This window comes from Littorina saxatilis, linkage group LG9, assembly GCF_037325665.1.
Source record: "Littorina saxatilis isolate snail1 linkage group LG9, US_GU_Lsax_2.0, whole genome shotgun sequence".
Lineage (NCBI taxonomy): Eukaryota > Metazoa > Mollusca > Gastropoda > Littorinimorpha > Littorinidae > Littorina > Littorina saxatilis.
This window is the reverse complement of record NC_090253.1, coordinates 29432646-29457573: the sequence shown is the minus strand read 5'-3', so window position 1 is coordinate 29457573 and position 24928 is coordinate 29432646. Positions and strand designations below refer to the sequence as shown.

Sequence of the window (24928 nt, the reverse complement as noted above, 5' to 3'; positions counted from 1 at the left end):
ATACAAAAATCCAGCAACCGGAAAATGCAGAAGAAAAATCCAAACGGTGTAGAACAAAACGCGTAGCCTACTTTATGGCTGCTTTTTGCGGTGAAACAAAGTGTTTCCCACAGCCGTGGCCTACTTTATCGGCTGCTTTTTTCGGTGAAACAGAGTGTCTCCCACAGCCTTGGTTAGGACAGAAGTCCTCGGACCCTTCCCCCCCAAAATTCCAACAAAGTCAAAATATGGAGAAAAATCCAAGTAAAACAAGACGGTAGAAATGTAACCTGTTACAGAATGCGAAACAACAATGTAGAGAAAACTGAGTAAAACGAATAACAAATCCGCTAACCCTGCTCAGCTCTCTGCAACGGAAAACTCTGAACGTACAACAACAAAGATTCACAAACAAAGGAAAGGGAAATAATCACAGTTAGCGCATACAATAACTCACAAATTACAATTTACATTTCCTGCAAGATGTGAATCGCTTAAGGTGTGGTATATGATCAAAACTATACAAAAAAGGGTAGCACCAAGCAGAAAATAAGTCGAGCACTGACGAGATTATCTGCTCTTAGTTATCCTTAATTGGTGGGTCTTTATCAGTTGGAAATTAACTGAGTAAATCCCGGCTTGGCCCCCATGTGTCACGTTTCAATATATCACTCAAGGTGATTATGAACCGGTTAATTACTACTAATTAACTAACCACACCACGATCCACTCTCGCAGGCATACAATTAAATAGAGTCAACAAAAGTATAAGTTTCAGACGCCTGTTTATGTATAAACTCTCCACCTCCCTCGAGCCTTCACTCAAAATATGTTCCTTTTACGTTCTCAACACGTAAAAAACCAGTGTTCACTGACAAAATGCCAGTAGTATGTAGAAAATTATAGGAACACGCTGAACCCGTGTAAATATAGTTAAATGAGAATGTTCTGTTCGAAAAGCTCTAGTTCGTGCAGGTGTCCACACCCCACGTTGTCACTACTCCAATGAAATCATAGATACGAAAAGACAACGGTGGTCAACGGGGTGCGTACGACATGGTGCACTTAGCTTTATCTCTGCTGCTGCTGCTTAGCCGGTATGCTGGTTAGTCGGTTCGCTGGTTAGCCGGTCCGCTGGTTAGCCGGTTCGCTGGTTAGCCGGTCCGCTGGTTAGCCGGTCTCCTGCCGGGGTTAGCCGGTCTCCTGGTTAGCGTAGCCTCAACAGTTCCCGCCAGAGTCAGCCGTGCCGATGTTACGGGAACGTAACGAACGAACGAAACGAACGAACGAAGGAAGGCTGCAAACAGAAAGCATCGGTGCACTAAACATGTCAGCTACCCCTCACCCACCACCTTAAAACATGTCATCTTTAAATATCTCATCGAGCACGTGGGCCTGCACAAAACTGACTTTTTACAACAACAAAACAGCCATTTTCCGTCCTTCTCTCCCTATCTGCAAAAACCATATACAGATTAGTATTTTAGCGTCACAGAGAGTAAATTATGCGCTAACCTGGAAAGAACAACAGAGAGTATTTCATTCCCCAACACAGACTCATCAACAGCGTTAAATAATGATTTATTACCTCAAAAGCCTATGATTGTAACTCTCAATGGAAGCAAAGTCCGCCTCCTCCCTGGAACAGTCTCTGTTCGTCAACAGTGACCCAAAACGTCCAGAACCCCTTGTCGAATCCTTATGCGAAAGCCATCGCCGACGAAGGAAATGTGACGACTTGTCCTCAGCAAAATACGTGGCAGAGGAAAGGAATAACTTGTGGAAGTTCCCCTAGAGTGCCGAATATGATACTCGGTGAAAAACCATCATACTCTGGTAACTGTGTGTTAGGTCCTTCCCCTTCTGCCGCTGGGTGTCAAGTGTGTCGTCCTTGAGTCTCTGACAGACCACCTAGCCAAATACACGTGACTGACCTTGTCACCAAACCAGTCCAGCTATACACAGTTTTGCCTCCCCAAGCAGGAAAAAGACACGAGAAACTCAATCCCTGAAAATCCCGTGCGCGCTGTCAGCGAAAAAAACCGTCAGCCCTATGACAGCAGAAACCTGCACTGTGAAGCTCGTGCGTTTCAAAACATCCGTGCTCGGGAGCACTGTCAGCAAAAACTCTGCTGTGTCCAATATCACGCACAGGCGCTTTCTATCATACATTGACCCAGAACAGGCACTCCACTGAGTGACGCTTTCTTGGTCTCTGTCACCCGATCGTGACAGCACCGAATATGCATACCAGCGCTCATTGGTCTAAAACATATGTAAATATTGTGCAGCAAAGGGAAGCTACCCACGGGAAAATAATCATCGAATATCCTGTTATTAACCAATGAGCGCTGGTATGCATATTCGGTGCGGATACATGATTTGTCCCCAAGTGGATTAGCGGCTCGCAAACGAAGATTCGTCCAAATTATGGTTAAAAACAACCTGCAGCGGACGGAAGCTGAAAACTAAAGGCACATAATAGTTCAAACAATCATTCAACTGTATTTATTTGACCTTACACAGACTGTAGGAAGAGGCAAATGCCAAACCGTCTTGAACAATATTTTCCCCCAGGAAGCGACTCCAAGAACACAGAAGACTCGAAGGTGAGTGACAGACCTTGTAGTCTTTCTGTGATAGTAGTAGTCCAGTGGACGATACCTTCCGCCTGTGGTCCGGTGTCAGAATAATGTGACTGGGTGAGACATGAAGCCTGTGCTGCGACTTCTGTCTTGTGTGTGGCGCACGTTATATGTCAAAGCAGCACCGCCCTGATATGGCCCATCATGGTCGGCTGGGCGTTAAGCAAACAAACAAAAAACATTTCAAACCAGTCAAAGGTCAGGAGGTGGTGCCACGTCAGAATCGCGCTCAGAATGTTACATGCGAGGCTAATTCAGTTCTGGTGCTACAATAGTGGATGAATGAAAAAGGGAAAAAAACCGACAACATCATATGACAATAATATGTCAACGAATAGAATAAAACAACACAGCAACACCACCAACCAACAACAACAAAGAGAATCTGAAGAGTGCGAACAAATGATTATGAATCAAATCAGAAAAGAATGATAAATCAAAGCTTCAATGCGATCGTGAAGAAATGCAAACAGTTAGGAAAATTGGTTTCGAAAAGAGATAACTAAAACGAAGAGTGGTCTTTTGTGAAAAAAGGTTCCTGACTTTTAATTTCGCTGAATAAAGGAGTGTCATAAATGCATATATAAGTGCGTGGGAATAAACAACAAACTCTTCCGGCAAACCGCTTATAAATTTAGCGTGTATAGCACTAACGGCACACAGAAAACAATACAATCCACCAACAGACTTCTGTACGTGCATCTGCTTTATCTTTCCGCACCGCAAAGCGCCGAACCTCGCAACACTTCACAACAAGTACACGCAAATTCTATTCAAGCGCGCACACACAGGTAAAGGGAGAAAGAGGGCGTGGCTTGTGCAGCCGCCGCTGGGACTCGGCACAGGCGCCCAACACAATAATTATGCTCTGCAGGATGTGTTAAACACACAGATAATCTTGTGGCAATATGTAAGTTCAGTGAAAAAGGCAGCTTAATTATGTAGGCCAGTCAAGGGTTCCAATATTTCTCATGTAAAGTCACGTCACAGGTCTTTCTTTGTTGCTAGTTCTTTATTTTACCTAGATTGAACTAAGAACAGCGAGCAGCGCATCTCTGTTATCCTACGGACAACCCCATTTGTTTTGACGGACACCACCTCGTCTCTCACCCACGTGTCCTCGATCTACTTCTCACGCTTGTACGTTCTGGCTTTCGCGACAATCTTTGCTCGTTCTTGTGTCAAGTCATCGTTAATAAACAACTTGGGGACCGGTCCTCTGGCAACCGGCCAGGCCTTCCCAGAGAAGAGTTTCTCAGGGTCACTTTGACTCAGCTTCTTTTTCTCCATCATCAAGTTTCTCTTGTATCTGTAGGCCGCGAACTTGCAAATGATATCGCACGATCATAAGTAGGACTGGGTGGCCGAGTGGTAACGCACTTGCGAGACTGAGGTTGCGAGTTCGACCCTGGGTCAGGGCGTTAGCAATTTTCTCCCCCCTTTCCTAACCTAGGTGGTGGGTTCAAGTGCTAGTCTTTCGGATGAGACGAAAAACCGAGGTCCCTTCGTGTACACTACATTGGGGTGTGCACGTTAAAGATCCCACGATTGACAAAAGGGTCTTTCCTGGCAAAATTGTATAGGCAGAGATAAAAAAAAAATGTGCACCAAAATACCCGTGTGACTTGGAATAATAGGCCGTGAAAAGTAGGATATGCGCCGAAATGGCTGCGATCTGCTGGTCGATGTGAATGCGTGATGTAGCGTGTAAAAAAAATCCATCTCACACGGCATAAATAGATCCCTGCGCCTTGAGTCCGAGTCTGGAGATACGCGCGCGATATAAGACTTCATATAATATAATAATAAGTTTCACCGACCCCGGCTTTCCTCCCCACTCGGTGAGTCCGGTCAATCATGGCGTCGGTGAAGTCGATGCCTACAACACGCCCTACTGCCTTGACAACTTCTTCAGTGTCCTCCCCTTCCTTATCTGGAATGTTGGTGATGCGGATGCTGTTCCGCCTGGAGTTCTGTTCCAGCTCTCAAACACTTCTGGCTCACAGAATGCTGCCTGGAGCTGGCTTTTTAGGGCACCGTCTTCCATCGACTTTGCTGGGGTGCTGGCCGCCAGTGACGTGAGTCCGGTGATAATAGTTTCGTCCGGATCGCTGGTCTGACTGTCCTCACACAAGCACTTCTCCAAATTTTCTAATAGAGAAGCCATACGTTTCAACATATCTTGCCAAGTCTGCAGTCACACACAAAAAGTTATTCCTGGCGCCTGTGGTTACGGTTACGGTCTAGTCGGTAATGTTCACTGTGTGCGTCATGCTGTCAACACAGTCTTAGCTACTAAATATCAGCCGATTGTATCACACTACAGCAAAAACACAGTACTTAGTTAGCTCACACCTCTGCTAGTACAGCTCCTTAACATAACAATGCCCAGATGTCACTCCATTCAAATGACACAGTTATACTCTGGCAATGGGATCAATCGCACTTTCAGCAGAGACATCTCGTTTGTCTCTCCGTCCGCCATTTTCCAAAACGTCCTTGTGTTAGCAGCTCCAACGCAAGCAAGCTACAAGTTCTGTCGTTGGTTTTCGCTCTGAATTTGTCAAAACGAAAACAATTCTGACATGGGGCGGTTGAAAAAGGGATTTGCTTTTATTGGGGATTTTTGTATCACCTATGAAGAACCACGAGTGGTTCGAATCCACAGCGTGTTTCTCTTTACGTTCTACTGGCTGTTGATGATCTCCGTGGCTTGTGGTATAAGTGGGTGAGTCACAAACTATTTTTGTTTCCTATCCGTTTGGAATGTTTTTTTCAGATTTTGATTGTGTGTGTACGGTGTGTGTGTGTGTGTGTGTTTGTTTGTGTGTGTTTGTACTGTGTGTGTGTGTGTGTGTGTGTGTGTGTGTGTGTGTGTGTGTGTTTGTACTGTGTGTGTGTGTGTGTGTCAGTGTGTGTGTGTCTTTGTACTAGGTTTTCCATTATTACCAAGGTCCTCGGTCCCAGGGTCTAGCTAATCGAGTCTGTGTATCAAACATCCAGCGTTATTACCCCAACGGGTACAACAGGCAGACTGACTAGTTTAAACTCTGGACATAGAGCAGGTAAAAAGGAGCTCAAACACACGCACATTAAACCCAAGTTTCATGTGAAATTCAGCTACACACGGCAGTAATGCTGTGTCGGTTGGGCTGTTACTATATATAGAGAGAGCTGTAACACTAAGGCCAAAAAAAAAATAGGTCTGTTTACGGTAACATAGGCCCAAAAAATAGGGTCAGTAGGTCGGGATTGTTTTTTTTTTTTTTTTTTTTTTTTTTCCAAAAAACCATATTTTTACGTTATTTTGCAAAAAAAACCCAATTTTTTTTTTTTTTCCCAAATGCCAAAAAAAAGTCTAGGGTCGCGCGAAAAAACTAGGGTCGGTCGGGTTACCGTAAACAGACCTATTTTTTTTTTTTTTGCCTAACAGTGCAATAATAAATTCGTGACAGTTTTACTTCTTCAATATTATGCTTTAAAAAAAACACTGATTTTTTTGTTCTGTCAAGATGATGCTGTGTGGGTGTTTATTACATCACTGCGTGTTTCTTTTGCTGTAGTTGTAGATTTTTCAGAAAACTCTGTATATGTTGTTTGATGAATCTTTTACATCCAAATGTGTGTGTGTGCCAGTGTGTGTGTGTGTGTGTGTGTGTGTGTGTGTGTGCGTGCGTGCGTGCGTGCGTATGTGTGTGTGTGTGTGTGTGTGTGTTTAAATTAATCTTTACATCTTTACGAAAACGGATTATTTGTATTCAGTGAGACTGTTGGTTATGTATGTTTTGTTATAAATGCGGGGAGGGAGATGATACTCATATAAAAGCAGTATATAAGGCCTAAAAAAAAAAATAGGTGTGGTTACGGTAACCCGACCTACCCTATTTTTAGGGGCCAACCCTATAACTTTTTATTACATTTGTCAACAAACAAAAACAAAAACAAAACGAGTGCAGAAAACGCAATGAAAGCGAAAGCGCTCGAGTCGCACACTTATTTCCCTGTCAAGTAAGTTTAATTTGTACACATTAGAAAAAAAAGCTAAACAAAAAAAAAGTGATTGCCTACCTTCCTACCCTATTTGTTTTGGCTATGTTACCTTAACCACACCTATTTTTTATTTTATTTTGCCAAAGAGATTGACGTGAGAAAATAATCAAAACTCTTTCATAATGTATTTGATAAAACATGCCGAGTTCAACAACATTCGCTGTCGTGGTACCAGGTATTTCATCTGGTATAAACGAGGGTACCAGGACATAGTTCCAGTAGAGAGCGCAGTGACCACCAAGGTGTTCGGAGTGGGGGACACCAACACTTCAGATCACACCATCTGGGACAAGGCAGACTACATGATACCACCGGAGGTATTTGCAGGAACTATCTTCTTTCTAGTGTTAACCGTCTTGCAAATCAGGATACTCTTCGAGATATGTATAATGTTCGTAATATGTTTTTACACCGGGTCAGAGCATCCTTCCACCTCTTACATTCGACAGTCTGGCTGCTATTTGAGAATGGTAGTTCCATTAGGATTCAAACCAAAAATCCCCACCCTGACTTTCTTAGTGTCTCCAAATAGAATTAAGCTCTTTTTTTGCCAGTAAAAAGCTGCTTGCGTAAATCTCTGGTGATTTGAGGGATTGCTTACACAGACATAATGGAAGGGCGCTGGTTCTGTGCAACGCTTAGTTTTCGAGATAGCTGTGACTGACGAAGAACAGGACGTCACATTCCAAATGAACCGTTGACATTGCATTTCTTCGGGAGGTTTCCGCAAAAATAGATATTACACGATTTGCGCGAAACAGTTGAGAAGCAGACGATCTCTGAGATCTCTGTTCGTCTCGTGATAACGTTATTTTGTATGATAACGATTCACTTGCAAACTAAAGTATACAATTTGGTGTGTCAGTGGTATTAAATGTAAATAGAAATGTGTAATACAGACAAAGCAAACAAATAAACGTGTTTTTCTCGTGAAAATGTTGCGTTGTGCGAGTGTTTGGGTGGTCACGTGATTTACACAAAGCAAAGTGCGGGACGGACTCTGCTCTGTGCTGTAACACTGGCAAGTTCAAATTTGACTGTGTGTGTGTGTGTGTGTGTGTGTGTGTGTGTGATGGTGATGGTTATGCATGCAGCCTGAAGAGCAAACACATGTAGTTATTTACCAAATCAAATGAATAGCAGAAAGAGGGAGAGAGAGAGAGAGTGTGTGTGTATGTGTGTGTGTATGTGTGTGTGTGTGTGTGTGTGCGTGTGTATGGGGGGGGGCAGAGGCAGACAGACTGACTGAGACAGAGCAAAAGAGATAAGAGTTTATTTTCTGTGATTTTAAGTTAAAAATGTATGATTGCACAGTCTGATTAAGAACAAACTGCCCAAATATAAGTGTCGAACCCAACACTGCATGTACCTGATTTATGTGACAGGAGAATGAGGACTTCACCGTGATCACGAATTTATTGATCACTCCGAGACAAACACAGCAAACATGCGACGAAGTAAGTCTCCAGATATTCGATATCGAATGTACTTATAAAAAGTTGTGCGTTCGCGCACGCGTGTGTGTATGTGTGTGGTTTTGTTTGTGTGTGTGTGTGTGTGTGTGTATGTGTGTGTGTGTGTGTGTGTGTGCGTGCGTGCGTGTGTTTGTGTGTGTGAGTGCGCGAGTGCGTGCGTACGTGCGTGTGTGTGTGTGTGTGTGTGTCTGAGAGTGGGGGGCGTTGCTGTCACATGATTGATATAAGTGGGGGAGGGGGCATCCGCGCGCGCGCGCGCGCGTGTGTGTGTGTGTGCGCGCGCGTGTGTGTGTGTGTGTGTGTGTGTGTGTGTGTGTGTGTGTGTGTGTACCCGTGTGTGTATACATTCATCGCTTTGTTGATCTTTTCTGTGCAATCCACTCATATTGGGATTACCGTTACAATTGGTTTTACAGCGTGTGTGTGTGTGTATGTGTGTGTGTCTGTGTGTCTGTTCGTGCGTGTGCGTGCGTGCGCTTGTAATGACTTCTCAGGACCCGTCAGTCCCCGCGGGACGATGCAAAGTTGACTCAGACTGTCAGAAAAACAAGGCTGTACGTTATGGAAATGGTCAGTTCCTTTTTACTCATGTCACCTTTCGTGTTGGTTGCGTTTATTGGACATTGTCACGTTCTATGGCTGTCCATGTTGTGTGTTTACTGAAATGTTTTCTTAATTAGCTTCTTTTTACATTTAGTCAAGTTTTGACTAAATGTTTTAACATAGAGGGGGAATCGAGACAAGGGTCGTGGTGTATGTGTGTCTGTGTGTGTGTCTGTGTGTGTGTGTAGAGCGATTCAGAGTAAACTACTGGACCGATCTTCATGAAACTTTACATGAGAGTTCCTGGGAATGATATGCCCACATATGCCACACGTGTTTTTTATTTTTTCGATATATGTCTTTGATGACGTCATATCCGGCTTTTTGTAAAAGTTGAAGCGGCACTGTCACACTCTCATTTTTCAATGAAATAGATTGAAATTTTGACCAAGCAATCTTCGACAAAGGCCGGACAACGGTATTGCATTTCAGCTTTGAGGCTTAAAAATTAATTGATGAATGTGGTCATTAAAAATCTAAAAATTGTAATTAAAATCGGTTTTTTTATAAAACATTCCAAAACCAATTTTATCTTATTCGTCATCATTTTCTAATTTCAAAAACAGATCAATATGTTATATTTGGATTAAAAAAAAAACAAGCTCTGAAAATTAAAAATATGAAAATTATTATTAACATTAAATGTCCGAAATCGATTTTAAACGTGTTCATCTTATGCCCTGTCGGTTCCTGATCCCCAAAACATATAGATATGATATGTTTGGATTAAAAACAAGCACAGAAAGTTAAAAAGAATAGATACAAAAAGGCGTCCTATCCTGCTCTGCGCAACTACTACCGCGCTTTTATAGCTTGTCAATTTCACTGCCTTTGCCACGAGCGGTTAACTGACGATGCTACGAGTAGACGGTCTTGGTTTGAAAAAAATGCAGTGCGTTCAGTTTCATTCTGTGCGTACGACAGCTTGACTAAAGAGTGTATTTTCGCCGTACGTGACTTGTTATCTGTACTGTTCTGTTCAAATAACTGTGGGGGCTTTCTGATTCCACCACTCCCTTCTTTTGTCGTTTATGTCTGAGTTGAACACTGTTAGCCAGCATAATAGCCTACATCTTTCCATTCTCCAACAAGTTTTAATGACATCAATTTTTGTTGTTCTGTCCCAGTCTATTGTCTGTGTTTTTAAGTGTTCCTGCTGGCTTGCTGGTCAGTAGAAGTAAATTAAATCAGATTTTTGTTACGTATACATTTTTATTATGTATTTCTTTTTTGCAGGTATGATGACCGGAAAATGCATCAACTCCACGCACGAAGCAAATGTCAAAGTCTGTCAGATTAGGGCGTGGTGCCCAGTCGAAATTGACGATCCGTCTAAACGGTATGCATGTGCGTGCGTGCGTGAGTGAGTTGAGTGCATGTTGAAAAGTGTACATACTCGAGGTCGAGAAACAATACGCTGAAATTTGGAGCGAAGCCCAAAAATTCGCTCCGTCGGAATAAACAATGGAACGTCACAAAATGTCACATGGTGACAGTACAAAATGTGACATGTTTGTTCCACAAGTGTATAAACTATCATCTTTCTGAAGCGTGCTTGTTGAGTTATAAATATGACCAAGAAATGTAAAAAGCTGACGGTAAGATGTAGAAATTAACATAATGTACGAGTCGCACACACACAAAAACTAAATAATCTCAGTTATGAACAGCAGTAATGTTTGGGAGAAACCAATAACATAGAATATGTTGTCATTGTTCAAACAGCTTGAGTTGCGAAAAAGAGCGAATAACAACCGCAGCTTAAAATACAAGTTTATGTTGAACGTTACAGACTGCAAATCAATATGTGTTTGGTTCTTTGTTTTTATTCACATTGCTTTAAACATTTTTTTATTTGTGTGTGTTTCAGGTCATACCTTAAAAAAATATTAGTTTAAAAAAGATTGCTTTAAACATTGTGTTATTTGTGTGTTTTCAGGTCATACCTTGCTTCTGAGACTTTCATAGTTTATATCAAGAACAGTGTAAGGTTCCCAGCTTTCGGTGAGATCAGGTAAGCACTCTCGTTGAAGCAAAGACTCTTTCGTGGGATAGAAACCGCAACAGACGAAAAGCTCAAGTTTTAATCCATCTTCCTCAAATTACACATTGGAAAACTGTTCAAATCAAACAAAAAGAAGACAATTGAGTTCTTGAGATGCTTCTTTGTCTTATTAGAACTCGGATTTTGTAACATGGTCATATGCACCCACTGTTAAGAGTCTCGATCTCACACACTATTGTATACAGCTGGAATCCGTGAGCATTCTTTATTTAAGCGGGACGCGATGACATTTAGTGGGTCATCTAAAATCAGTTTTGGTTGGTCGTGTTAGTCACATACAACACTAAAATGGTACTAAATCTAGATAAGCGTTGGCTATTGGGATATAATGGGAATTTCAAGATGGTATGTTGGCAATTTTAATTCACAAATTATCTGGAGAACATGATGTTTTCAAAGTTGTGTAATAACGCATTGTACATGTTTCATTTCAGACAGAATATTCCTGGTGATATGGGCAGTGAAGAACTAAGCACGTGCCTGTTTGATTCGAAACACCCAAGAAACAAGCACTGTCCTTTTTTCAAAGTTAACACCATAGTTGAAGAAACTGGCAACAGTTTCAGATCAATCGTGGTGGAGGTTAGTTTTTCTTCTTCTTTCTTTGTATCTTTCTTGAACAGGATGTCTTGGAAACATCATTCAACAGCTAAACGTTTTCTTGCAGTTGCTTTAACACATGTATTAGCAAGCTAGCTTTTCATTGGCTGTCAAATGCTAATTAGTCAGCCTAGTGACATGACCCTTTTGTCCGCTTTTTTTTTGCGTTAGGCACCGTAAAGCTTCTTTCGGAGAAAAATGATTATGTCTTGTGAAAAGTGTTTTGACTTCCGGTAGGTTTTCAGAATCATATATCTTCAAACACGATAACTCAGCTTTAAATTTGTTTATTTATTTTACAGGGAGCTGTTATTCAAATCATAATAAGCTGGGACTGCGACTTTGACTACTCAAACGAATGCCGGCCAGAATACAGCTTTTATCGACTGGATCAGAGGGAGGACACGCTGTCAAGCGGCTTTCATATGAGGTAACATAACACATTGTGAGTGAGGTAACATGATTGACTTCATATGAAGTTAAAGAAAACATAACTGGAAAAAGGAGGCTCTTTCCCGCTTGGGCATTGCCAACACATTAAAAGAAGTCCGAAAATCTTAGAAAGTCGTATGCATGTTCAGTGCATCAAGTTAAGGATCGACGAAGAAAATGTGTACAATTTTTAAAAGGTTGCTTCAAATCAATGATCCATTAAATGTAATTGAAACTTCCTATTTTGAGAATTCACCCAAGCACAGTAAGTGATGCCCAGGAACCCATTCTGGCATACAGTGTTTATTGCGCACAAAAGATTATGCTTTTTGGAGAAATAGGGCTGATATGGCCCTTCGTGGTCGGCTGGGCGTTAAGCAAACAAACAAACAAACAAACTAACAAAGAAATAGGGTCGGTTTTAACACGTTCATCAAATCGGCGCATACCATGCCAGAACAAGAACTTGTGATGCAACACATTAGCGAGGCTCAACAAATAATGTCTATCAATATCAATATCAATATGAGGCTTATATCGCGCGTATTCCGTGGGTACAGTTCTAAGCGCAGGGATTTTTTTTAATTTATTTTGATGCAATTTATATCGCGCACATATTCAAGGCGCAGGGATTTATTTATGCCGTGTGAGATGGAATTGTTTTACACAATACATCGCGCATTCACATCGGAAATGCAGATCGCAGCCATTTCGGCGCATATCCTACTTTTCACGGCCTATTATTCTAAGTCACACGGGTATTTTGGTGGACATTTTTATCTATGCCTATACAATTTTGCCAGGAAAGACCCTTTTGTCAATCGTGAGATCTTTAACGTGCACACCCCAATGTAGTGTACACGAAGGGACCTCGGTTTTTCGTCTCATCCGAAAGACTAGCACTTGAACCCACCACCTAGGTTAGGAAAGGGGGGAGAAAATTGCTAACGCCCTGACCCAGGGTCGAACTCGCAACCTCTCGCTTCCGAGCACAAGTGCGTTACCACTCGGCCACCCAGTCAATGTCTAAGAGTACAAACACTAACACAACAATGAATGCACTGTAGCAACATGCATCCACAACATTTAAAAGCTGACACACTTTCTTGAATAGTTCTTTAACTTCTTTTTGTGGAGAATAATTGCATTGATCGGCCGTTTCCACATAAGATGTTTTCTTTATTTTATTTCTTCTTTTATTTCTTTAGAAATGCGAGCTTTATCCTTACTGTAGGTTCGCAGACGTGCATGTAGATCTGGAAGGTAATGGTCGTAGACTACTTCTTATCATAATATACTTCTGTAATTGTGAATACCACGTGAAGCTGGGCGTTATTTCCCTTGTACGGCTTCGTTAAACAATCATACAACGACATCTCGTGTAGAAGAAAAGTCTGAATAGCAGGTAATATGCATTAGTCGACTGAAACATATGTGCCACAGCCGGGATTGTTGTGAAATGGGATTTTTATCTTAATAACAGGTTTGCAGATAAGTACGTCAACAAAAATGGCTCGAACGAGAGGACGCTGTACAAGGCCTATGGGATTCGCCTGATCGTCGGTGTGCAAGGCAGGGGGCGCAAGTTTGGCTTCATTGTGACCGCAATGACCATTGGAAGTGGACTGTCCTACTTTGCCATTGTAAGTGTAGTGGTCTCCAGTCATTAACGGTATAGGGCAGTAGTCGCATACGATGTAATGGCTTTTGTGCACAATTTCCAACGGGCAGAGTATGCATTTTGTGCTTGGTTTGTTTGTTTGTTTGCTTAACGCCCAGTCCAGCACGAAGGGTGATATCAGGGCGGTTTGTGCTTGGTTGAGGTGCACGAAGCGAAAGTGGGTGAAACACAAACGGGTGAGAACAAACCGCGGGGTCTGATTCGTTGAAAACAAAACTAGTCTCAGTTTCAACCAATCCAACATCGCGGCTGATCCCATCTGGTTGGCTACTTTCTCGTTCACCTCAGTCCTGATACCCGTTCACACTTTTGACTGTGCTTTTCTTATACTGTAATTGTTAGTTGTTAAAGGTACTGAACTTGTCAAATCCAGGTGCACGGAGCCCCTGGGGCTTTTAGTCATACCTCAGGCAGCTATCCGTTAGAAGAACTACCAAGTTTCATTGACTTGCTCCCAAAGAGTCAAGAACTGCGATTTTTTTACGAATTAATTTCGTACTCGGACCCGGCTGGTCTTGACCTATTTTTGGATCTAAATTTAGATCGGGTAGATCACCACAGTCATGCACAAAAAGACACGTCACTAGCAACTATGTCAGACGTCATCATGAGTTTGTGTAAAACAAAATCGAACTCCGACCAAACACCACGTAATAACTAGGTTTTATTTATGCACTCGCGTGAACAAGAAACTGTCGAGCTTCACAGATGTCGTTGGGTAGTTTTGGGTTTGTTTTACTACCATAGGAGGATTTTTGAACTGTAAATGCACTCAGCTGCAACAAAAACGCAAAACGAAGGCTGTGAGCTGCACTGTGCCTTTAAACGATCAAAACGACTTCAATCATTACAACTGGGGATGTGTTACGTTTGTGTGTGCGTGCGTGCGTACGCGCGCGCGCGCGCGTGTGTGTGTGTGTGTGTGTGTGTGTTTTGTTGTTGTTTTTCAGGCAACTTTTGTGATCAGCAAGTTGGTGCTTCCATTTTACCGCAATCTCTGTTGGCGAACTTTAAGATATGAAGGACTATGTATGGGCAACCGTTGTGGAAAAATACTGTGTTCTTGTCTACAAAAAATCTGGGCAATGTGCAACCGCTTCTACAAACCGCTGGAAAAGGCTGCCAGAGGGGAAGAGGAAGGGAAGGATGACGATCTGCGGGAAATTAATTTTCACTTCAAGGATACAGTGAAGGTACAGACAGGGTGACCCCTAAAAATGCCACCAATACAAATGCTAATAACTACTACATCTGTTTACTTCATATTTTGTGTACAGTAATTTCAGCTTATGCCTGATGATATATTGTCCATTTGAAAGGTGTACCTGTGTTCATTTTGCTTGTTCGAAGAAGAGTGACAGCGGAAAAATACAGAGAAAGTAAAAAAGAATTTTTGATGTCTTTTGTAAAGGTTGATTATTGTTGTTTGAGTTTAACATCAGGAAGCTTCTTCACAGATGACTACAGCCAGTCTTTATCTGACCTTGTTAATGGGGGTCTATAATAGGGCACACACACATACTTTAAGAAAATTAAAAACGATTATTTTATTCCACCATTTTTAAACTGTATTCTTTGAAACTGTCAACGCTTTTTGGGTTTTATTACGTCAGGGCATGAGAAAAGTCTTGTTGATTTTCTTCCATGTTTATGTAGCTAGAGCAGCAGATAGTTTGGTCCTGAATCATACTACGCGGTACTCGTATTAACATTTGCTTACCGCAACACGGTGGCCTAGTGGTAAGGCGTCCGCCCAGTGATCGGGAGGTCGTGGGTTCGAACCCCGGCCGGGTCATACCTAAGTCTTTAAAATTGGCAATCTAGTGGCTGCTCCGCCTGGCGTCTGGCATTATGGGGTTAGTGCTAGGACTGGTTGGTCCGGTGTCAGAATAATGTGACTGGGTGAGACATGAAGCCTGTGCTGCGACTTCTGTCTTGTGTGTGGCGCACGTTAAATGTCAAAGCAGCACCGCCCTGATATCACCCTTCGTGGTGGACTGGGCGTTAAGCAAACAAACAAACAAAAACATTTGCTTTTCTTGTTTGTTTGTTGTTGTAGTTTTTCACACTTTATCGTTACCGTATTTTCTTATGTTTCAGCTGTAGCTTCCAATTGTCTCTCTTTTTCTCCACTTGAGAGACCTATGAAATGTAGCAATTGTTTTCAATTTAAAGACTAACAATGCAATCAGAATGTTTGTATGATGACTTCTTTTTTTCACGTCTCTTATGTGTTGTTAATTTTTCCCTTGTTTACATTCTTGCAATACTGCTGCAAGAAAAAATCTTAAAGTGTGTATGTTTTTTCTTCAGTATTTAGTTATTTAATCATTATTGTTTACAGCGTTGGACCCGCACAGAAGGACCGTTAACACTGAGGATTGATGTTGAGGATTCAGGTGTGTACTTCCTTACAAAAACGAGAATAAGCATTTATTTCGCCATTTTACCATGTGGGTAACATTCGTACAACGCATGCACTTCTTACAAATACAATACAGTGATCATTAAACAACAAACAAACAAAAAGGTCAATAGAATACAGGTAGCTAAAATTTTACTCATCAACATGTCTTTACAATAGTTGTTGTATATGTTACAACTCATAACTTTTTTTGTTTCTGCGTGACATAGTAGAAGTCAACTTGCAGGAACAAAAGTGTGCACATCCATAATCAGTTTTACACTTCTTTCCAAAAATCAGTTAACACATTTTGAACATATTTCTGTGACAAGTTTTGAAGAGTTTGTGACATAAAACAGTTGTACACTGTCGCAAAACCAGAAAAATCTGTAACAGAAATGTGGTCAAAATGTGTTCTGTTCTGTTCAGAGTGATCAATCAATCAGTTAACCAATCGATTAGTCTGAGAATCAATCAATCAAATGCATATTCATTTGGGGGCCCGGTAGCTCAGTTGGTAGAGCACAGGAATTGTGATCCTAGGGTCGCATGTTTGAATCCGGGCCGGGGCGGACACGGGTCATCTTTATGTGCAGACCCAGAGGCGATATCCATGTTCCACCCCCGTGTCACCACTGTGGCACGTAAAAGACTTAGGTCATTCTGCCATAAGTGCGTGTGACTGATTACACCTACATGGGTGCAACCTGGAAAATTCCAAAAACCGGCAAAAGTTGGGGTCCAAGCTTTTTTAGTATTTAAAATGCCAAAAAAACCTCTCCTGGAACAAAAACATCGGCAGCCGATGAAACCAAAAACCGGCTGCCGGCGTATAGCCGGCAGAGTTGCACCCATGCACCTAAACACGCATACACCTAGGTAGCGCGACTCTGTTGCTGCTAGCTTTTCACTAAAAGGAAGCGACCCGAATTTCCCAGCGATGGGACAATAAAGTAATGCAAATGAAAACAAATGAAATAAAAACGAATATTCGCGAAAGCAAAGATTTTAAACCAGTTTATATGGGACTCACACTTGGCATGATCGAAATTCCTAGATCCCAGACAAGCGAGGCCAAAAGAATGTTTATGCTGAACGATCTGCATTTTGTCTGTATACGAAAAGCATTCTGATATATTTCAGAATAACATTAAATTCTCTATGTACAGAAATCAATTTGGGATTTGCCAATTCAGACTGGGGTACGTTTCTTCTTCGTATACTCATTTGGAAAGAAAATGTTGATTCGAGAATTTGTCATAGTGTACCTAGCTGGAAATCGTTATCGTGCGTCTGTCTCATTATTATGATTGCATTTTTTTTTCACTTTCAAAGGCGTGATTATTTACAATTAACAACTTTCATCATTTTTCAACGCTTAGTCACAATGTAACGTTACTATTAACATGTGTAGCTATATATGGACTAAAACAACATCCAAATTATCAATGTTCACGATTTGCTGTGCCACATACATAATAAATGCATACACCCACACAAACAAAAAAATACTGATTTCGAAATTAATTTCCAGAAGGCAACTAGGCTGCTAATTTAGCATGTGTCCAAGCTAGGATACCCTAAACGCATGACAAACAAATAGGTGTGAGATGTATATATGATAAATAACACGGGTGGGGGGGGGGGGGCGGAGTAGCTTGAACTCTTGAACATGCCTTCAAGTGAAACAGTGCGTGTCGAGTGTGTTGAAACCTGAATAACTCTCTTGTCATTTAATTGTATATCTTCAGGTGGAATGAAAGGAATCCTTGATATCAAACGTATATTTCAACAATAGCAATCATGTTCGGTTTTTTCTTTACAAAGATCCTATTGACGATGCTGATTCATTTGGACAATCTGACCATGGACTATAGCAGCTCCCATCCAACAGGTGCAAGTGTTTCATGCCACCCTGACACAGGCGTCACCATCCCCCCGTAACTGTATTCGGGTATGTAATGCATGATTGCATGCGTCTTTTCAAAATAGTCCCAAAAGTTTATCATTTTCATCTTGTTCCCACATATTTGTTAGACCAGACTTGCAAGTTTTCAATTGCATTGTGGAAGGAATGTTGAAAGGTTTAATGATATGCATTTGAACGACGTTCAGCAATGTCAATGAGCTGCGATCGAGTCAGGAATCCAAAATGCTCAGACCAGATTGGCAGCATCTTGGCATTCATAAAATACACATTCTGACGGACTTGACCTTTACAACCCAGTGAAAACTTCATTTTCGCTGCTTAAGTTCAGTTCTAAGCCGTGACAGGATTGTCAATTCCAAACACCTTTATGATGCTTCGCGTGCAATCCATCCTTGCTTGCATGTGAGGGGTTGTAGCTTCCAAAACTGCCGCTTCAAGGATATTACTCAAAAAGGTAACTTATTTCTATAAAAATTGTAAATCTTTCAAAGTTATATATTATAATCGCAGCAAGGAAGGTGGATTCAGAAACAGTGTCCAAAAGATGACAGATAACCTATGCACATTTGACTTCATGTTTAACGTAACATTTAGGTTCGGAGTTGAATGTTATTATGGCCAGTAGTCTTGTTTTGAACACTTCCTTCAAAAAGAAATTTAGCCACAATACATCTAAAAGCATTTCTGCATGCCACACGTCTTTTATCAACGTCCCTTGCACAAAATTACCGTGTAAGTTCCATCTATCAGGACGTAAAATAGGCATCAGCTATTTTGTTGTTCTGACTCAAAATATCTGACTGTCTATGTATCTATCCGTCTGTCTGTCTGTCTGTCTGTCTGTCTGTCTGTCTGTCTATCTATCTATCTATCTATATCTTATCTATCTATCTATCTGTTTATCTAGCTTTCTATATAATCTACCTATCTATATATATCTATCTATTAATCGATATATCTATATTTATACATATCTAACCATTTATCTATCTATCCATGTTTATTTATTGAGACGACACACAAAGTATACTTCCTGTCTTGTGATGACGATTTTGTCGTTATAAATTATCTCTTCGTTGTGAAGGACTTTCAAAGCAAGAATTAGCTTTGATGGGTCATGGGATTTATACGTACGTTACATCTCCGATTCATTCATAGAATCGCTTGGTATCTTGTCTCGACGGGGTGAATGAGCCTCGAGTGACGTCATCATATTCATTGACCCAGTCTCGACAAGATACCACGCGATATCATGGATGAACGGAGGTGTAACTTATACGTATTAACAAATGTTCGTGTGCACATCCCATGCAAAGAGAAAGGTGCTAAATAATGGGCCAAACACATTTACTTTCACGGGCATTTAGTAATCGTTTGTCAATAATATTTTGTATCTGTTGACACTCATAAGTGGTTAATATCGTTGTTGAATACCGTCTTAATTTCTAAAGGTCCTTGAAGATCTTCAAATAAATTTTAGAGGCAAAATGCTGTGCCAACCTTTTCTTTGTTTGTTTGCTTAACGCCCAGCCGACCACGAAGGGCCATATCAGGGCGTGTGCCAACCTTGGCTGTCCAAGTCGTGATTAGAGTTTTAATTTGAACACATTTGTATTTCATGTCTATGTCTGAGCAACATGACTGAAGTAATAGTCAACATTATATAATAACTTATATAATAAATTATATAATAATGTATATAATAAATTATTAACACGACAACAGAACTTTGCTATTACTGTGTCTGTTCTTCCCTCTGTTACCTTACTTTTATTGGACAAAATATTCATTCAAAATTGATACACGGGGAGATTTTCACAACCTTCCCTCTTTAGGTTAACAACCTAACTTTTTTGGTTAACAACCTACCTTTTTAGGTTAACAACCTACTTTTTATGTTAACAACCTACTTTTTTGGTTAACAACCTACCTTTTTTGAATGGCTACTGACTAAGTGTTCATTTTATTTGCTCAAATGTATTGTTTCATACAGCAAATTATTGCTTGATTAGACTGCATTGCAAAATGAGTATACAGGTATCATATCTATTCTTTGCTTGCTGAGTATTGACTGCATTTATCAGACTGGTTCTCTCATATATTTCAAAATATTTGACCTGATTTTTATGTATCATACTATTTACTTAAAATCATATGCAATAGAAATCATTGTTTGATTGTTTTGCCTGTTGTTTACGATTTGAAACTGCAGTCTGCTTCCTACTTTTGTGAATTGAACTAAGAACCCTTAGTTGTAGGCTTAATAATGGTGTTGTGCAGCTCAATATTGTGAAATACAGAATCAAAAAGCAAGAAAGTTTATTTATGGAATGAAGATTTTCGGTGACGTTTTGTCTGAAAATAAGCGCTTCATAGGCTTACCATTTCGTATGTTGTTGTTTTTGTTTTGTTTTTGTTGGTCCTTTTCCCCCTGGATTTTAAAACGAAAACAGTCCACCTGATTCGGATTTTTGTGAAATAAAGAGTGTGCAAGTGTATGCAAATAAGACAAAAGTTGTATTTGTTTCAAGTAGGAAAATAAGAAATCTTCAGTGTTGTATTTTTAATGGAGAACCTCGAGTTGATGCTTGAATCCACGTATTTAAGTCTTTGTTTCGCGTATGATGATAAGTTTAATTTAGCACGTATAAACTTTGCACACAAGCACATGATAACTAGTTATTATTCGCTTGTGGTTTGATAAAGCCTTCGGAGAAGTGTATGGGAATGTCGCTAAACCTGGAACAGTTAAGGAGAAACAGCCGTACCAGACAAAAAAATTATTATTGCAAAGCGTTTTTTATATTGTCACATACTAGACTCTATCAGTAAACAAACGAACAACATAAGATAAAATAAAAGTCACACAACTCATCAAACTGACCATTATAAAAATTTCTGCATTTGTTCCAGGTTGGACGCATGGGTGTGTAAAGTGGAACACTGTGTTGTCAAACTTGGAACACATGCAAAAACACACTGACTCTCTTTCTAGCTCTGTCTGTGTCTCACACACACATATATACACCCACACACTCTCAATCACACGCACACAATTACACATTGCCACACACACAAGATAAATTCATACGTCATAACATTTTGATTTAGCCATCTTATTTAAATGTCTGTTTTTCCACATAACATTGGATTTTTACCAAAGAAATAGTAAATTTGATAACAATTAATGCCTCAAATGTGAAAAAAATATAAATAAGGGCTAGGTCTAAACAAATCGGATAAAAAAAACTGTTTTTGTAAAACATGAAAAAAGAAGCTAAGAAACGATTTTTCACTCAATGTCCTTTTGTTTTCTACTTTCAGTGCAGTCCTCGTGTGATCAATGCCGTGTGTATACTGCTGGCACTGTATAATGTTCAAAGGGGTGTTGGTGCCACACAAGAAGCAGTACCAAGATATTTCGCAGCATAAAAGTCGTGACAGGAACACCAAATGTTCTTGATGCGCAACGCAAACCCATTTCCCCGTTTCTGACAGCCGACAACGCGCAGCCCATTTCTTCGGGTAGCCACCGTCCGGGTCCCAAAATACTGTAAAACAAATCAATCAACCATTCAATAAAAGGTATAGAAGGAAAAAATACAATAAAACTGAAAAGAGAATTGAGTACGTGACTAAAACGGTTCTATGCTAAATGCCCCCCGGACAACTGCCCCCCTTCCCCCCCCCCCCCCCTCCCCCGGACAACAGTACTGCCCCCCGGACAACAGTACTGCCCCCTGGACATTTGCCTGCCTAGGACAATTGCCCCCCGTGACAATGAATTGCCCCCCATTCTTGTCTGTATGTTTAGCGAGTTATCAAGTGTTGTATTGTTGTCTAGAGGGTATTCATAGGTAATGGAAGTCTATAATTTGTTTTCTCAACGATATCTATATAATGCTTCCTGGTTTGAATACACACACACACACACACACACACACACACGCACACACGCACACACGCACGCGCGCGCGCAAACACACACACACACACACACACACATATATACACACACACTCACACACATATAGACACTGTCACATACACATAAATACTGCAAACACCCAGACAAAGACAAACTGACAGACATACACACAGACAAAAAACCGACACAGACACTTGCACGCCCACACTTACGCCCGCATTTACACCAGCAAACACACGCACACACACACACACACACACACACACACACACACACACACACACACACACACTCTTATTGAAGTGAACGGCTTTTGCAAAAACTTGCACGAAGAGTGGTTAGAAAAAAATTGGGGGGCAGGTGTCCGGGGGGCAGGTGTCCGGGGGGCAGTTGTCCTCCCTCGGTGGGGGGGCAGGTGTCCGGGGGGCAATTGTCCTAGTAGGGCAATTATCCGGAGGGGGGGGGGCAGTTGTCGGGGAACAATTATCCAGGGGGCAATTAGCCTGCCACGGACTAAAAACACCAGTGTTCACTTTATCGTTTGATGAGGGTAAGATGGAACAGAATGCGTCAAAGCTGGAACACTGTTCCATGTTTGCCTCTATATGTGTTCCAGCATAGCCGCATGGCACCTGCATGGATTTCGACTTTAGCTGTAGGATACATGTGACGTTTCCAATCTTTTTTCCCCGTTCATAGTGTAACACATTGATGTAGGTTTGTAATAGCAATCAACATTTTATGTGAACGTATATAGATAAAGAGTAATAAAACGAATTCTAGACAATAGAAATAAGAAGAAGAAGGGAGAAAAGTTAAAAAAACGTACCTCTTCTTTGGTTTTGCCGCAGTTGCCATTTTTCTTTTTGCAATAACATCGGGAGGGGTCACTAGACATTTCTGCTAAAAAAAATTTCATGAATTGTTTCCCGTTGACCGCATATTGAGGTGTTCCAAGTTAGCCGACTGTTCCGGGATTGGCGACTTTCCCTTACAGTTTGTAAAAAGAAACCATATTCATAATAAGTATAATTTCGCTTTCTTCTTTTTGTTTTATGTATATTTTTCTCCATTTTTGTTTATTCATAATAAGTATAGTTTCACTTTCTTCTTTATTTTATGTTCTATTTTATTTAACTTATTCATTTTTATCTTATTTATTTTGTGTTCCCAAAAAATCCTCCATGAAAGAAATTTTGCTTTTTTTGTGTGTGTATGCTGGTTTTTCATTGGTGAGTACAGATTTCATGTTTCTTGTCATTTAGTTGTTAAGATTTGTTCTAACATATTCAAATTGACAGAATGAATGTTCCTGTTTTTGTCATTTCAATATAAAGTTGTCTATGCAACATTGTTGACTTTTCCTTCAAAAATACAATTATAAGTCAATAATAGATACTTTGTTTATAAACCGATGATAACAAAGTTGTATGGAATTTGGCCAATTAGGACAGTTTCCTTTAGAAATTCATGCCAAGAACAGGATGTACATTATTGGGGGTTCAAATTGGTTTATGATGATTATGATTGTACGTTTTTCAGTGTCAGGTTAACTTACTTTGCATATATTATGCATAGGAGACATATTTTTAAATCACCCGTTTTTAGAAACATTTTATAACTGTTAAACAGCATTTGCATCAGTGCCGTTATATCAATTTAGTTGAAATTGTCATAATCTGTGGTTCCGATTTTTGACTGCTAAATCAAAATGTATTCAAGTTTGGTTTTCAATACAATTTTATTATCTGTTATAGTTAGCTTCAAATCCCTTTCTATGGAGATTTATTGTACGCACTGCCTTAAAACTTGATCTTTTTTGTTGGAACGCTCACCAACGCTAAAAAAGGAAAACTGAGAGTTTCTTGAGAAATGTGCTGACAATTTAGTGTTTGGCTTATTGCGCTATAGGGAATACGGGTTGGTTTCATACTAAGCTTATGCTATGAGAAAGACCGCTGTATCAGGGCTTAAAAATAACAACATTATACTATTTGTCATCATTTTCACGAGTTTTCATTCACAAACACCTGGTAAATAAATCTCATGTTCCCCATGCAATAACTCGAGCTGGTGAATGGGTTTGAGCTTTCATGTGAAACGTGGATTGTCAAAGTAAAAGCCAATCAGGCTGATTGTTTGATGTGTGGAACCATCGTGGCTTTGGATTTGTGTTTCCGAGGACAACGATTGTAAGCATTCACTCTCAAAGACCCAATCAGTGTTGATAATTACCGCGGCGACTCATGGTCAATTTGCAACTTATCTCTGTAATCGCAAAATCCACAACGAAAAGTCATAAACACTTAAAAGAAAAGAAATATGCTCAACACTTACTGAATTCACAGGTATGATCGCAGCTCTGTACATTTTCAGACTGGAAGAAAAGCGTCAACAAGCTACGGTTGACGTCAAATACAAGTTTGACGTGTTATCTCGTGCTACTGTGACGATGCTTTGTGGCCCGGAGTTGGATTCTAAAAATTCGTCTCCCTGTGGGTTGTGGTGCATTTTGTTGCACAACCAAAATGATGACAAAAACGATGTTTGGTAGCTTGTTGTAAGACCAGCACTTTGTTGTTGGTCCTCGGGGAGCATATCGCCTTTTGTCTCATATTTATCAACCGCGGCCTTCGGCCTTGGTCGATAAAGATGAAACAAAAGACGATATGGTCCCCTTGGACCAACAAAAAAGCTGGTCTGTCAACAAGCCACCAAACATCTTATAATGTTTACATTGTACCTGGGATGCTCATGTAATTTGCTTGTTACTGGCGGCACCCCACTGGAGGACGGTATTTTGAATTTGGTCTGATGGGCTCGGCAGTATAGTTGGTGGTTATGCTGACAATAATGCGGAAAAACTATCACGAACTTTCTTTCAAAACCATCTTTTTGCATAATCACTGGTTTTGAAGAGTACAGTGGACGAGCAAAAAGGCATTCAGCATGTAATAGCTAGCTTTCAGCAAATGTGATTAAATAGTTGAATTTTCTTCTGCTTTGACCTTTTCATTTCAGTTGTGATTGTTATCTTGAATACTTATACACTTGCTTAACGTACTCAATCTACTGTCCATAGACTTAATGTCCTGGTTTTGTCAGGGCGCAACGCTAAGTACAGTCAACCGCTAAG

General features: G+C 40.5%; 2 protein-coding genes across 3 annotated transcripts in view; one reads left to right on the top strand and one right to left on the bottom strand.

Moving 5' to 3' along the window:
- LOC138975821 (uncharacterized) overlaps nt 1-2763 on the bottom strand; it is a 28473-nt gene extending 25710 nt beyond the window's left edge. The window contains exon 1 of one of the 2 annotated variants that reach the window (XR_011458767.1): nt 2602-2739. The gene's annotated coding sequence lies outside the window, so the exon portion shown is untranslated. Of the gene's footprint in view, nt 1-2601 lie in introns of both variants that reach the window. The other variant, XM_070348583.1, reaches the window with a different exon arrangement.
- A 362-nt stretch (nt 2764-3125) lies between these two features.
- Nucleotides 3126-19437, top strand: LOC138975820 (P2X purinoceptor 4-like). The gene is made up of 12 exons (XM_070348580.1): nt 3126-5352; nt 6850-6991; nt 8060-8131; nt 8644-8719; nt 9989-10091; nt 10692-10766; nt 11252-11399; nt 11720-11847; nt 13333-13492; nt 14481-14723; nt 15875-15929; nt 17762-19437. The coding sequence occupies exons 1-12, from the start codon at nt 5210-5212 to the stop codon at nt 17809-17811; spliced, it is 1395 nt and encodes a 464-aa protein (XP_070204681.1). The 5' UTR covers nt 3126-5209; the 3' UTR covers nt 17812-19437.
- The last annotated feature ends 5491 nt before the right edge of the window (nt 19438-24928 follow it).

What these genes read in the sequence shown, in the direction of transcription:
- LOC138975820 (XM_070348580.1), top strand. Translation starts at nt 5,210, where the DNA reads ATGGGGCGGTTGAAAAAGGGATTTGCTTTTATTGGGGATTTTTGTATC. An exon ending in ACTACATGATACCACCGGAG is followed by an intron (nt 6,992 to 8,059) that starts GTATTTGCAGGA and finishes TTTATGTGACAG; the next exon opens with GAGAATGAGGACTTCACCGT. An exon ending in TCAAGCGGCTTTCATATGAG is followed by an intron (nt 11,848 to 13,332) that starts GTAACATAACAC and finishes TCTTAATAACAG; the next exon opens with GTTTGCAGATAAGTACGTCA.